This window comes from Mandrillus leucophaeus, unplaced genomic scaffold, assembly GCF_000951045.1.
Source record: "Mandrillus leucophaeus isolate KB7577 unplaced genomic scaffold, Mleu.le_1.0 Scaffold5, whole genome shotgun sequence".
Taxonomy (NCBI): Eukaryota; Metazoa; Chordata; class Mammalia; order Primates; family Cercopithecidae; genus Mandrillus; species Mandrillus leucophaeus.
Genome location: NW_012105364.1, coordinates 14,789,010 through 14,805,325, shown reverse-complemented (window position 1 = coordinate 14,805,325; position 16,316 = coordinate 14,789,010). Strand labels below are relative to the sequence as shown.

The following is a 16,316-nucleotide window of genomic DNA, read 5'->3' as shown; positions in this document are numbered from 1 at the left end:
GGGTGCAGCACACCAACATGGCACAAGTATACATATGTAACAAACCTGCACGTTATGCACATGTACCCTAGAACTTAAAGTATAATTTTAAAAAAATGGATTTCTCTGAGTAGAAAAAGCAGGAAGCATAAACAGTGTAGAACCAGGTTATGCTGGGCGTTTTGTCTAAGTATTGGAGAGAAATTTAGAAAAATTGAGGTGGTGACATGATGTTGGACCTGGGGACAAATAAGAAATCTGGTTCAGAAAAAAAGAGGAGGAGACCTGTATCTCCCCTCACTCCCTGCCATATATATTGTTTACCATCAGACCTTTCCCTGAAGGATTTATTTAAGCAATAAATATTTATTGACTTCCAATTATTTGCTCAGCACTGGACAAGGTCTGTGCTAGACCTGGGTTTAAAACAATGACATGATCCTTGACCTCAGTGAATTCATGATCTAGCAAGAGAAGATCAGCCTGTAAAAATCTAATTCTACTCTCTCAGTTGCAAGTAGCATTGAAGGCATAGCGAAGGGAGAGTGGATAATCTTATTGGATAGAGATAAAATTGTCAGAAAGTTTTTAAATAAGAATTGACATTTGAGCTTCATCAATGTAAATTGGAAATTACCCGAAGGATTTATGCAGTAGGAGTGCCAAGAGGAATATTCTGGAAAGAACAGTATTACAAGACATACAGAAATGGAAAGACATAGTACATTCCAGTAATAGAAAGTTATTTGTTCCAGTGAGAATATGGGGTGTATGTGGGTGAGCAGTGGAGGATGAGGTGGCCAAGTCATAAAGAGCTGTGGTTATCATGCTAAGGAGCTTGGCTTTTTCCTGCAGGCGATGGAGAGACAATGAAGACTTTTATGCAGGAGAATGACATGACCAGACTCACAGATATGTGAGAGTGAAAGGATAGCTCCAGGCAACAAAGAGTAGGAACTCAAAGCAGAGGAAAATATTTCCGGGCGCTCCACAGCTGGGAAAGCCAGTCCCTAGTGGGTTTTTTGTTTGTTTTTAATGTGTACCTCTCAGTAATCAGTTGTACATCTATTTTCATAACTTCCTTAAAAATCATAATTTTAGAAAATGAAGAATAAAGTGTTAAAAGCATGGCTCTGAAAAGCATACTTTGAAAATAAAATATTCTGTAAAGGAGACTATGTAGTCTTTTACTCGTGGCATTCATTTAGGTAAAAAAACACTTCATTAGGATGTTAGGTCAAAATCACATGTTCCATTTATAACCTTTAAAGCCTTCCCATAATCATATAATAGGCTAAAAGCAAGAGGAAAAAAATAGGAAACAGGAAAGAATTTGTTTTTTTTAAAAAAGCACAGCTAAAGAACGCAGTCAGTAAGCCCTGCTGAAATCTCACGTTAAGGGCTTAATGTGTAAATGTTGAGAATGTTGAGTAGATGTGCTAAAATCATCTTAGTTCTTTCCTTGATTTTTTCTTTTCTATACACAAAACTTAATCCTTTAATTTCACGTAATTTTCACACTAAGGGTCCTAGTTAAGGGTTTCGTATTTAAAATTGTGCCTTAGCGATATCTAGCATTACAGAAAATTACTTATCTTTGTAAAAGAAACACAAAATGCTGTCAGAATTATTTTTGCATCTTTTTGGAAATAACTTGAAAATAGATAATGTATGAAATTTGTGGGGTACGGGTCAACTATTTCCAGAGGAATAAGATGCCGAAAATATATCCTAAATATTGCATGTGTGCAGGCAAAGATAAGGAATCGGTACAGGCAATTTACTGGAAATACTTTTCTCGCTCTCAGCTTGTGAAAACCAGCAAAGACCTGGTTTGTTTCCAAACTTTCATTTAGGTTTTTATGCCCCCTAGTGGGTATTCTGTATTTCTGCAATTATAAAATAATGCTGATATTTTTCAGCAATTCCTTCGTGCATTGTGAGTTCAGACTCTTTATGTTGGCAATATTTAACATTGATATTCCTGTAAGTATCTTAAGTATTCAAATTAAGAGTTTTAAACATTATTGGGGCTGTAACACTTTGGATAATTTAATAATAGCTGTGAAAACACTTTTCATGAAAACGCATATGAAAACATATAGTATCATGGATTCCCCTGACTCCCTTGAATTTATCCACGCATTCCTTGACAGTGCATAGACTCCGAGGTAAAAATCTCTAATTAGGGTGTGGAATCTTCTAGTTTCCGCTTTCATTTAGTGGGCGCTAATTAAGATTATTAACGCTCTGAATAGTGGAAAGAGATTGTTTTAAATACACTGTTAAAAGAACAGTAGCTCATAATTTGGCTGAAACAGGAAATAACACAGAGTACTTTAAACAACTATATTACATTAGGTGATCCAAAAAAAAATGTTCTTGGGCTTTCCTGCAGAGGTGAGATCGTATAGGAATTGATTCTCCAGGCAAGAGAGGTGGAGACAAAATCAAGGCAACTTTTTAGGCAAATAACGATTTTAAAATGTCAAAGAGAAATCTGCCTATTGTGAAGTAATACCAGAGTCCCTCTGGCAAAGAAGTTCAATACCACAAGCAGGTGTTATGTAACAACACTCAAAAAAAGGTCATTTGCTATTTGCAAACATTATAGCTACTATAAAAATCATCCATCAAACTGTGATCCTTCTAGAATATCAAGCTGATGGCAGAAAATCCATGAATAACATAGATACTCACCCTAAGGGGTAGAATTACTAGTTACAAAGTGATCCAGCTTCCAGGTCGGAATAAATTCTTTCTTAGACCTCTCAGACTAACACTCTGGTCAAAGAGAAAAATTCAAGGGATACATCAATAATTTAAATGCGCATAGATGTACACACATAATCAACTAACGGCTTTCACCGGTACATTATATACATGACTTACTTTCATCTAACTTTTTAAAGGATACCTGCTTTTCAAATACTTACACCCCAAATACTGATTCATGCCCCATATGAGTTTATTTTAATTATTGTAGTAGTTGAAATGCAGTGTTTTTTGAACCAGCAACTGCCCTACACAATGTACAGAATGCTCCTGAACTTCTGGGCACCTGCACAGGATCTGTTCATTTGTTCTATTCCTTATACCTAGTAATTTACAATGTTTCCTTGTAAAAAATGAAAAAGAGAATGTGAGAGATTGAGTTACAGTAACCATCAAGGTTTATTTTAAAATGAGCATTTTCTTCCTGTTGTACAAGGATATCTTCTGTCTTCATGATTATTTATCAATTACATGACTTTTGTTTTCTCTTTTAGTATGTGTGGGACATAGTTTCAGAGGTGGAAAGTCATGCATTAGCTGTGGAGATTTGCCTTATATAACATTTGTACTCTATCAAATGAACATACATTTATACCCATCAAATAAAAAGAGAAAAAAATAGCAACTATGTGAATAGGACTAGGAAGCTAACAGTACTGTGTGAAGATGGTGTAAGAAAATTCAGGGAACTATTTCTCCATTTGAGATATAAAGACAGCCACGCTTTAGTCATGCAACTTCTGAAGAAATACTAGACAGGGAAAAATGTAGTAAGATATCAATGAAATTTGGTTTATAATGAATTATGTTTTAAAATTATGTACATTTTCAATCTATCAATATTACCTGATAAATAGGAAGACAGATAGATGGATGAATGGATGCATTGTCTGCCTGAATTAATCAGATTTCACCAGATTTAGCATTAAGTAGAGTGCATGCCAGAATTCAAGAACTTTGCATGAAACTTTTCAATAATATTTGAGACTGAAATATTTAATAGCCAAAAATTAAATCTCTTCTGAGGAATTGGTCTTCCATCCAAAATAATCTTCAATATTTGGCAAAATATAAAATTTTAGCCAGTATTTTTGGGAAGTATGCAAATTTAGAATTAACATTTTTATGCAAAGGGCACTTCCATATTGTACCTTTTTAACTGATATAAGGAGGAAAGGGACCGGTAAACATGAGGTCTGGCAGATGTCCAGGGTGAAAAAAGAGCAGAAGGAAACTGGTGGCTCTACTGACTTAGTAAATATAGGAGAAAGAAAGAAAACTTAGAAGCGGGGGAGAGTAGAAAGAGTATGAGGAGCCAGGCACAGTGGCTCACACTTGTAATCCCAGCACTTTGGGAGGCCGATCTTTGGATCACAGATCACAAAGTCAGGAGATCGAGACCATCCTGACCAACACGGTGAAACTCTGTCTCTACTAAAAATGCAAGAATTAGCTGGGTGTGGTGGCATGTGCCTATAATCCCAGCTACTCGGGAGGCTGAGGCACGAGAATTGCTTGAACCCAGGAGGCAGAGGTTGCAGTGAGCCGAGATGGCACCACTGCACTCCAGCGTGGCAACAGAGTGAGACTCCGTCTCAAAAAAAAAAAGAAGAAAAGAAAGAGTAGTATGGAGAAAAGTTTCCTTTCAATTAACAAAGTTCAAGTTGCTGTATTATCTAAAATATTTGATAGTTATTCTCTCATGATATATTCTCTTGTTTCCTTCTAACTTTTTTTTTTTTTTTTTTAATTTTGAGATGGAGTCTCGCTCTTGTTACCCAGGCTGGTGTGCAATGGCGCAATCTGGGCTCATTGCAACCTCTGCCTCCTGGGTTGAAGCAATTCTCCTGCCTCAACCTCCCAAATAGCTAGGATTACAGGCATGTGCCACCACGCCTGGCTAACTCTGTATTTGTAGTAGAGACGGGGGTTCTCCATGTTGGTCAGGCTGGTCTTGAACTCCTGACCTCAGATGATCCACCAGTCTCTGCCTCCCAAAGTGCTGGGATTATAGCTGTGAGCCATCGCACCCGGCCTCCTTCTTACTTTTCTGTGAATTCATTCTTTATCTTATTAGACTTTAGGGGCTCCTCATAGTCTTTTAATCAATCTTATTAAATACAGAAAAAAAAATATATGAATATAAACCCCACATATATGTCATGTTTCGGTGTAACTTTTTTTGGGAAATGATTTTTCAAAGACTGAATACATAATATAAAATTCTGAAGAAAAACAGAAAGAACGAAATAAATAATCCTACTGGGCTTAGCATAAATTTACAAATAAGGAGTCAGGAAAAATGAGATGTATTTTTTTATATTGAATGTAAGTAATAAAGTACCAACAGGAAACCAAGTTGCCTAGGATATAAATAATCATTAAAAAGTGGCAGTATTTTAGAAACACTTAAGCTTTCAATGATCATTTCACCACGGTAAGTGTCACTTCGCAATATAAGCTTTCTATTCTAAGCCTTTCCTCCACAGAATTTCAGAGAGATGTGATTCCTGAGGTGTATAATGCGTTTTTGCTTCTTGCTATGAGTTTGAATACTAGTTAGAAGATATTTTGTTAAACAAAGAAAAGCAGCTGGTTTTGCCAATGAGATATATCCCATCCCTAGCAGATTCTATGCTCAAATACAAGTTTGCAGATAAACATTACCCATTTTCATTTCTCCAGGTCACTCCTAAATGAGAAGAGAGACAAAATGAGTAATGTAAAAACAGACATGAATCATACTGTATTTTTTGCTCTTCTCCAACATATTCAAATAGTGAGATACGCTTAAAATATTACAAATATCAACAGCAGTCAACTTTAAACTGGTAAAATGGAGCAGGGAGAAGGATAGAAGGAGTAATGTAAATTGTACCAAGGAGTATGAGGAAGCAGGCAGCTGGTGTTCCATGGGAACCAGCCAAGGGCTCAGGCTGTCCTTACATGAGAATTTGCAGGACAGCCTGGACTGTCTTAGCACCCCTGCCTGTTCTACTTCCTTGTACTCTCTTACTATCTCCTCTGCTTTATCTCACAACAGCAGAGCCTTGGAGACCATCCTAACTGGCTATAATGTGAGGAAACTCTGTGTCTCTACCCAAGAGTGTAAACGTGAGAGAAGATGTACCCATTGATGAACACTTCGTGCCCCCTTCCTCTTCTCACCATAATCATTGCAGTCCTGCTTAGTCCTTGCAAATACTCACCTGTGCTTTCTCAGTTGTGAAGGAATGTTGGATTATAAAACAAAGATGGTAGAGCTAAAAAATAAGTATTTTATTTTATGTCGATTACCACAGCTTTATGACACGAAGCTTCTCTTATGTACGTGAAACCTCTTTTCCCTTATGGATCCTACTAGACTGTGAATTTGCTGCCTTTCAACAAACTGGTGTATTTCCTTACTTTTCGTAATTTTCTCTAATAATTGCAACTATTCTGAGCTTGCCTATCCTATGACATAGTGAACCAAGAATACAAAAATTAAATAATAAATAATGACTTTTAAAAGTCTTTCAAGGGCAGGAGAAAGTATATGATGGATTCACTTAGCTATTTTATATATTGATATTTTAAAAGGCTTACTTCAATTACATGGACTCAGTACTTGTCTTCTTTAGCCATAATAAATAATTAAGTTTTTATTAAAAATCAAATCTCTTTTTTAAAAGCCGTGTGTGTGTGTGTATGCGCGCGTGTACCTGCGTGTGTGTGTGTGTCTGTGTGTGTGCCTTCTCTGGGGCCTACTGCATAATCAATGCAAAGGGGAAAAACACTGTGTATCAAATATGGCTGGACATTCAATGGGAACTGTGACAGATACATAATTTGTCTCATATGTACACAGCATTGTATAAAAAGGAGTTGACCTTCCAATCCCACTGACATATCTCTATAGTAAGAATTTCCCCAAGACTTTTAAAAATCATCTTCTAAATTCCTTTAGTTTTCACTGTTTCTTCACTAACATAACCTTTAGATTATAATTTAGCTTCCCAGATGGAAGGAGATCATGTTTTATATGAACACAGCATTCTGGTTCTTAGGTTATTATTTTTGTACTATAAATTAATACTGTCATTCTGGTGCCAAAGCCTTGTGGGAACTTTAGCTATGTTAAATTAGCTCAACTGCTGATCACCCACAAACACCAACAGGAATGAGTATCTGAGTCTTCAACGCAAAGGACCAGAGCTCAGAATAGGGTCACTAAATGTGGCACTAGATAGTATCACCTTCTGTCTCTCTCAAGTTTTTCTTCAGCCGATTCCTCTCCATCTCCATATTGACACACATATGTTTTCCCACAAAACAATGTTAGAGTGACTATTGCCTAGGCTACCTCTCAAGATACAATATAACCCCAAGTCCTCCTAAACTCCCTTGAGTATGGAATCTAGTATGTGAGTTCCTTCGAGCCCTGTCTCTCAGGATTACACTCTCTGAGCATTGAGCTCTCCAAAGCCCCAGAATGAGCGTGGAATAGTTGGAGCTCAGACACAGCTGGGTAACTTCTGCAACAATAAGATGGAAAGAACTCCTCCTTGTCCCCTGCCCCAGGAGTGCACTCTTAGACAGTCTCCATCAGTAAAGAAGAGAAAATGTATTCATTCAAGTAGGAGCTGGCCTTATGCTCACAAAACACAAAGTAGAACAGCTCCTGCTTTAGCAAGTTTACATTCTAATGTCAGTAGCGTGGATAAGGAGTGAAAAAATAGATCAATAAATAAGAAAATGTTACTTGTTAATAAGTACTCTGAAGATAATCAAATGAGGAAATGTTATAGAGAATGATTAGGGAAGACAGTAAGACTACTGTGAATTAGGTGGCCAGAAAATCACTTGGATGGAGACATTTAAATGACACCCTGAATAATCACCATCTGGGGGCTGCACACAAAACAGAAGGCCAGATGGCCAGTGTGGCCAGAGGCCAGTGAGCTTGGTGAAAGGTGGTGTAAAATATAGGCAGGAACTAAATGAGGTAGGCCCTTGGAGGCAAAACTGAGGAGTTTGGATTTATTTCAGTTTCAAGTCCATTTCAGGGTTTAAACAACATAGCAGTTGTCTAATCTCCATTTCTAAAACCAAAATTCTGGCTGCTATGTTGGTATGAATTGTAAAGTGGTAAATGTAGAAAAGAGAGTCAGGTAAGAAGCTATATCTATGGCTCTGGCAAGAAATGACCATGGTTTGGTTTACTGTCATAAAGAGGCTTGAATGGGATACAATTTGGTTTGCCCAGAGACAACAAGACCAGCTAAGAGATGAAATGTTGATACTGGCAATTAAGTTGATGGCTCTTCCAGTTTTGGTATGAACAACTGCATGGTGGTGGTTTTGTTTAATTATAGGTGGCAGACTTGTGGGAGGAAAAGATTTGAGAGAGGCAGAGGAAGCTAGGGAAATAAGAGTTCCATTTTGTCTGATTTAAATTTTAATGGGTTCTTAGGCATCCAGGGGTAGAAACAATCAGACCAGACCACTCGAGATGTGAATCTGGTTTTCAGGAGAGACATCATGGCTGTCAATATAAGTCAGAGCGTCAGCTGCATAGAGATAGTTTTAAGGTATGAGATTGGACAAAGTCACACAGGAAGTGCGTTTATATGGAGAAGATAAGAGGACTGAAAACGGAGACCTAAAGTACTCTAAGGTTTAGAAATCAGATAAGGGGAAAGGAGGCAGAAAAAAAGATGGAGAAGTGGTAGCCAATGAGGTAGAAGGGAGAATAAGAATATTTGCTAATACTAAAGCCAAGAATAAAAGGAGTCTTTCAAGGAGAGAATAGTCAACTAATAAGCTACAAATGAGAGATTGAGTTAGATTTTTATGGAGAAATGGCCATTAGATTTCACAAGTGAAGGTTAATGGGGGCCTTGAAAAGTTTATTTTTTAAATGATGACATCTGGTGAAAGGAATGTGATGTGCTACTTTTTCTACTTAAATTTCATAACCAACTAAATGTTGAAAAAAAACTAAGTGGAAAATTGTGTTATCCAGACTATAAATTTCAGCATGGAATTATTGAGTATTAAATAAATGTAAAGAACTTTGTCACAGCGTATAAAGGAAAAATTGAAGAGCTATCATTACATCATCTGACTTAACATATTTTCCAATCAAAAAGATTCCTTAATGTTAGAATCATTTTCTACAAGGTTGAAAGGTAATTTTTATATTCAGATATTTATAATTTCTGACATTAACATCTGAAGCCATGTATATTGTAGTCACAAAGTAGAAATAGACATGTCTAAAAAATCATTTGACTTAAAGCAAAAAATTATTAGTCTCAGGTAGAAATGTCTTTCTGTGACTTAAAATAATATATGTATTTTTTTTTCGTTAACTCAGGTATGGTGACATGGTGCCAAAAACCATAGCAGGGAAGATTTTTGGTTCTATCTGTTCGCTGAGTGGGGTCTTGGTCATTGCTCTACCCGTTCCGGTGATTGTATCGAACTTCAGTCGTATCTACCACCAGAATCAACGAGCAGACAAACGAAGGGCACAGAAGGTGTGTATTCAGCTCTATGCAACCATAGTTTAACACTTCCCACTTTTTATAATGAGCTTTAGTATTTCTTAACGGTTATTCAGTGCTCTGGATTGGTCAGTATGTGCATCAATCAGGACCGAGTAGGTTATTCTACACTAAAAAGAAGCCTAACATCTCAGTGGCTTAAAACAATAAGCAATATTTCTGAATCATGCTACAAGTCCATTACTTGTCCAGAGAATAGAGAGTCCATCTTGACAGTGTGCTTCTGCAGTCTCCAGGAGGAGTAAAGGGCACGATGAATCACACACTGCTTCCTAATGCCCCTCCTGGAAGTGGTTTGAGTCACTTTCTTGTCTATTGCATTAACCAAAGCAAATCACACAGCAGTGTCTAATTTCAAAGTGGGCAGGAAAATACAATTCTACTATGGGGCCAGAAGCAGAAAATAAGAAATATTTGATGAACAGCACTAATGACAGTAGCAAAATCAGAAACAGATTCTTGGCAAATTTTATTAAAATCAGATTTCTAGGTCTGATTCACTGAGTCTGTATCTATTAAGGGTCAAGCTGGTTCTAGTAGATGAGGGTTATTAAAGGGCACCAAAATGTGTCTCAGATATTTTACATAGTTGACACAGGAAGTAATCTGATCATCTGTAGCTGAGTTTTATTCTCATCCTAGCAGCTTACGGTTTGTTTGAACTTCATGCCAGGTAATTAATCCCTCAAGAATAAGCATAGTGTACACTCAACTATAAAATGGAGAAAATAATAAACAGTAAGATTAAGATTATATACAAGTATATGTAAATTTATATAACCACATCATATTATAAATATTTAATGTTTACTTGTGGTTTATATGTGCCAGACATTAGCCTAACGTTTTTCACAAAAGAATTCATATGTTAAAAGACAAACCTTAGCCAAATTAAATTGAAAACTTTAATTGAGCAAAGAACAATTCATGAATTGGGCAGCCTTTCAAGCCAGAGTAAGCACGGAAATTCCAAAACAGCCACATGGTAGAAAAAGATTTACAGGCAGTAAAAGGAAAGTGACAATCAGAAAACAAAAGTGAGGTACAGAAACAGTTGTAATGATTATAGCTCAGCGTTTGCCTTATTTGAACACCATTGGAGCAGTTGGCCCCCTTTGATTGGCCAAAACTCAGTGGTTGGCACAAGAGTGGGTTACAGTCTGTTTACTCCTCCATTTAAGGTACAGTTCACTATGCATAGAGAAACCTTTAGGCTAAATTTAAAATATGTAAGGAGGCAACTTTAGGCTAAACTTGAGTCAACACATACAACCTTCACGAAAACCCTAGCAGTTAGTTACCATTATTATCCTCATTTTATAGATGGAAATTCTCCAGTATTCCCAAATTAAGCAATTGTAAGGTCACATACCTGTTCAGTTGGAGATCCACCACTCCATCCAAGCTAGTCTGGCTCCCAGGTTCATACACACAAACACTATGATAAGGTGCCTCTCAGAAAAGCTATGTAAATGTTATCATACTTCCCTTCCCCAATCCTTGTCAAAATAGTCACCTTGAGAGGCAGGGCCCTTGTTGCTTAGAAACAATCTTGGAAATCTCTTCTGTAGTTTCCTTTGGGCTTATGGCACTGTATTTCCAGTATTCTTCATGGTCATTATATCTTTGTCCTTTAAGGATAGATTCATTTTTTAAAAAACATCCAAAACCATTCATAATCGTGACTAAAGTGGATGCACAACCTGGATGATGTGTTATAACTACAAAATACCATGAGAGGCTTTGGTGTAGTTATTCACTGGCTTTGTAGGTAATTCCAGAACAGGATCTTAAACACGCATATGAACAATGTCAGCCTCTTAAGTAAAGTATACAATCTCATGAAGTAAGTCTTTGGAAAGTTCTAGTTAATCAGTGTGGCCACACAGCATATTTGTCCAGAGAACTAGTTTATGCCCATTGTCAAAGATCTTCCTTTAGCAAAGAATCACTTTTCCAAGTCCTGTAGTTACTTGCTTTATGGAACTCTTCATTTTTGGACGAATGCCTATTCTTTAATTATTACAGAGAAGAGTTAGAAATAGTCCAGTCAACATGGATATAGAGAACTGATCATCTAATGAATAGGGAGGAGTAGAAAAAGGCACCCTCTGGACAGTTGTAGTCTTATGTAGGGAATACATACCCTTGGCAAGCAGAGGTAAAGGGATTTCAGCCACAACTGACCCCACCACCAAGGACCTTCAAGCACCACAGTCGTGACACTGCCCATACAGTCCAGTCCCTCCACTGGGTACAATTGCTCATTGTCTAAAGTAGCAGGATCCTACCAAAAGTTTAACTTTCAACCACCCATCTATCTCCTTTCTAGACATTTCTCCTTTAGTATCTAAATTTCTGATAAACCAATTTCCCAAACACCTGTATTTCTTCAGAGTTTGTCACCTGCAACAAAAAAATCAATAAAGAAAACCTTAGAGTATTTTAGAACCCTTTTGGTCTACTAAATATTAAATACTAAATACATTTAGAAATCAAAAGTAAGTAATGTGACATTCTAAAAGTACACTAATTGAAAAGTATATTTTGTGAATGCTTTTAGGAATCTTTAAAATATTTGCTATATTTTTAGTTTCTGCCATAATGCAATGAATTTTACAAAGTTTTACTATTAGAAAAATTGGATTAATAAAGTCAAATATAATAACCAAGTATAATATGTCCAGTATGTAGACTGTGACCAACAAACTGAACATAATCTTCTAAGAAAGAACAGTTTGGATATGAACTAAATAAGTTACCAAAGGATGTTTCCTATTTTCCTTCCCAAGAGATTAGGGGGGGGAAAAAAAAAAACAGAACAAATGCCCATTAGGCTAAGACAGTTTAAATTTATCTGGGACTGGGCTATGTGCCAAATATTAAAGTTATGCAAAAATAACCAGCTAATTCAGTCAAGTAAACATTCAATTCAGTAAAAACATCAGTCCAACTAATAAAAGTACTGTTACAAAATGGTTTTTTTAGACCATATTTTTGTTGTTTAATTCAATTGCCACGCCAAGACCAAGCAAAAGCATGAAATAGACACAGTATTAATTTGAGAACATTCCCATCATCACCATCAGAAATATTTTCCTTTTTCTAAGTTCTTCCATTTGCAATACTCTTCCTGCTTTTGCTACCCACTCCTGCTGCTTACAGGAAATACATCGTTTACCCCATTTCTATCAATCATTGATAAAGTCTTAACTAAATCCCAGCCCTTTTTCTGCTTAGCCCTGCCATCTCCAGGATTAACCAAGTTCTGGACCTAGGAATATTGCACTGTCTGCCACTGACTTCTTTCTTCTCTTTTTATTGTTGTTGGGTACTAACTTGTCTCATTTGTAGCACATAATGACATGCTGGTGGATATAGGCCTAAACCGTGACACCTCTCGTCCACTCCCACCCTTGGTAATTATATTTTAATAGATTTATTGATTCTCTTAGTTATTCTATAAATATTTACTGAGTAGAATGTATTAGCCAAAATAAAGCTAGATTAATGCAATGACAAGTGGAAGGTTGATATTTTGAAGCAGCTCATTTAAAATATGGATCACATCACCTAATCATCTGCATACTCACAGGCTAACCTGTGAGTAATTATCACATAATAATCACAGTAGTAATTATAGTTATAATTTAATAATACAAATTGCAACAACAAAACCCCTCACTAGTTTCTAGAATGTGCCAGGTGTTTTATATCTGTTTTTTGTAACATTCACAGTCAACTTGCAAAGGAAGTATACTATTTCCATTTTACAGATAACTTTCTCATGCTCACAAACCTAGTGATTAAAGTCCAAGGCAAAAAAAGTCTAGTATTATTTGAACTATTAATGTTTTAGGATATTCCAATAGATAATTCTAAATGCAGTGAGAAGTTTAGAATCAATGAGCCAATGTATGGTGTAATATTTTTAATTTTCACATGAAAATTCTCACATTGACTTAGAAAGGTACTAACCATATGTAATCTGCCATTTATCATACCCTGCTAGGGTGGTTTTCAAAGTTTAGAATCATCTGAAAAACAAAACAAAACAAAAAGATTGTTGAGCCCTACTCCCAAAACATCAGACTCTGTAGTTTTGGGTTAGAACCTGAACATTTGCTAATAAATTCCCAGGTGATGCTGATATTGCCATTTGGGAGACCACATTTTGAGAACCACTGCCTAGTACATTCAGCAATGTCCAAATGAAAGATTTTTTTTTTAAGTAGAATAATGAAAAAGCAAGAAATAACTACTTGCTAGAACCTGAGAGTAATCTCTTACGCTATCTACTATTAAAAACAAAATTACGCAGCTCCTAATTCCACCCAAGAATTTGGTCACGGATGCCCTCCTATATTCTCTTTCAGTTCTCACCCCTTCCAACATGGAATCCTCTTGCAGACCTCTTTGCTTAGCCTCTTCCACTGACCCAAATCCCAGCCTTTTTCTGCTTAGCCCTGCCATCTCCAGGAATAACCAAGTTCTGGACCTAGGAATATTGCACTGTCTGCCACTGACTTCTTTCCTCTCTTTTTATTGTTGTTTGGTGCTAACTTGTCTCATTTCTAGCACAGTTATTTTTTCTTAGCAAGTAAAAAGATTCCAATAAATGTCTTAAACTTCTAAGAGATGATAAAGTTTAATATGCTACCTCCACCTGAGGCATTTTACTAACCTTTAAATGAAAGAAACAACTGTAAGCAAAATTTCCAGAATGCATGTTACAGAGAGTGTGGGGGCAAGCATTTGAGGAGTAAGGAATTACCAAAGAGAAACACCTTCTTTACCTCACTTTTAAGGCTGCCTAGGATACCTTTATTTTTCAAAATATTTTGTGATTTGGTAACAAGATGGCCCAATAACTTCCTTTAATCTACCTCATACCTCACCTAGAAATGACTGACGATGTAAGGAAATCAGTGTCTCGGCCGTGTTTGGCTTATAGATCCTTCTCAGATTGACTTCCACCATCTGTTCCACACATACACTGTAAAGTTTATGTCACTTGGTGTAATTAAAGAACAATCTACTTGATAAAGCCCATTGTGTTCCATGGCATTCTAACCTGTACTTCACAATACAAGATTTCTATGTCAAATTAGTTTGAGGAAATTTGCAGACTATATATCCCTGTTCTCCTCACAGTAATCATCCACAATGTCATATGTTGTGAGGAACCCAAGAGCAAAGAAACCTGTTTAACACCTCAGCATTTCCCAGCCTTTTCTTGACCACAGAATCAGTCCTTTGCTTCATCTGTTTGATTTAGATTTTACTTTTGACACTTACGAATTCCTTGGAACCAACTTTGAGAAATCCTGCTAAGATTAGATGATTAGACAAAAACTGCAGCTATGAAGAATCAGGATGCATAGGAAGAATATGTTTATGAGACAGACAAGTTTTCTCCAAACACTATCACCATTTAAGGCAAATAAATTATTTGACAATAACTATAATTTTTTTTTTTTTTTTTTTTGAGACGGAGTCTTGCTCTGTCGCCCAGGCTGGAGTGCAGTGGCGGGATCTCGGCTCACTGCAAGCTCCGCCTCCCGGGTTCACGCCATTCTCCTGCCTCAGCCTCCCGAGTAGCTGGGATTACAGGCGCCCGCCACCTCGCCCAGCTAGTTTTTTTTTGTATTTTTTTAGTAGAGACGGGGTTTCACCGTGTTAGCCAGGATGGTCTCGATCTCCTGACCTTGTGATCCACCCATCTCGGCCTCCCAAAGTGCTGGGATTACAGGCTTGAGCCACCGCGCCCGGCCTATAATGCTTTTTTTACACTGAAAATGTAAACCTTGCTTTAATTAAAATTTAAGAAGTCTCCTACTTTTCATACAGCTAAGATAAAGTACTTACTGAAACTTTTCTCTAACTTTCATATTATTTGCTGATACTTTGCCGTGCCAGAAGTTGTATGTTCTAAAAGGGTCAGGGGTAAGAGACTGAAAGGAATACATTTGTTTTTACCAGCAGATGGCTTTCTTTTAACCTCCCGATTACATAATCGGCGCTGCCAAGATTGTCATACTGAGAGGGTCAGAAGTAAAATGATTTTCTAAAATATCTTTGTAAAATAATTTCCCTCAATTACCGGCTGGAACCAAAGAGATAATCACAAGTCATAAAGGCTAGTATTCAACAGGCATTTGTTGTGGTGCTCCACAAGACCAATTAAACCAATTAACTCCTATGGAATTGTAGTCGGGTCAAAGAAAAGCCATGATTGAAATTGAGATGGGAAGTTATTTTTCTAACACAGTGCATGACTTAGCATAAATGGATAGTCTGTCTCTAAAGCAACTTCTTTTTTGTCCCTAAGCCCAGAACTACTTCTACAGTAGTGTTTTCCAGCATATGTAGGCTTCCTATTACATGATGAGAAATATATGTCATTTTATTTTGCTGGACAGTATTTTTGGTTAATGTATATGTTTCCTTAATAAAAGAAAACAGTATCACCCAATGCTGCTGCTGAATGCTTAGAGAATGAAGGGAGGGAGGAAGGGAGGGAGGAGTCGGGAGTCTGGAGTAGAAAGGCAATGAATGTTCCAGGAGACTAAAAAGACTTTAAGACTGAAATTTCAACAATAATCCCTTTTTGGAAACAAATATATGAATTGCTTATTTCTGAATTATTAGGCTAATTCTGAGTCATTTCCAAGTGTCCTTGTCACTTGCTATTGTTTTACTGCGTCTGGTCTGAAATCCTGAAATTGCTGCCCAACTTTTGAAGTTAAAAATTTTCTACCTTCCAACTTCATTCTCTACTATTGTGTTAGTATTCTGAGTGATCTAAACATTATGTTTCCAACAGAGAATGAAATTTGTCTAATTTTCTCATCATTTATAAGTATGATCTTTGTACAAAGTATATTATTTTAACCTGGAGTCAGCACACAGGAAGAATACATTTAGGAAGGAAGGGAGGAAGGGTGGTGTTAAAGACAGATGATATCTTAATGCGATTTTGAGAACTTCAAACATCTCAGTGCTACTCTC

At 36.7% G+C, this 16,316-nt stretch overlaps 1 protein-coding gene across 1 annotated transcript in view; it reads left to right on the top strand.

Moving 5' to 3' along the window:
* Nucleotides 1-16,316, top strand: part of KCND2 (potassium channel, voltage gated Shal related subfamily D, member 2) — a 510,562-nt gene that overhangs the window by 483,454 nt on the left and 10,792 nt on the right. Inside the window, exon 2 of the mRNA XM_011995982.1 lies at nucleotides 9,116-9,278. Coding sequence (XP_011851372.1) covers nucleotides 9,116-9,278 — 163 coding nt within the window. The remainder of the gene's footprint in view (nucleotides 1-9,115; nucleotides 9,279-16,316) is intronic.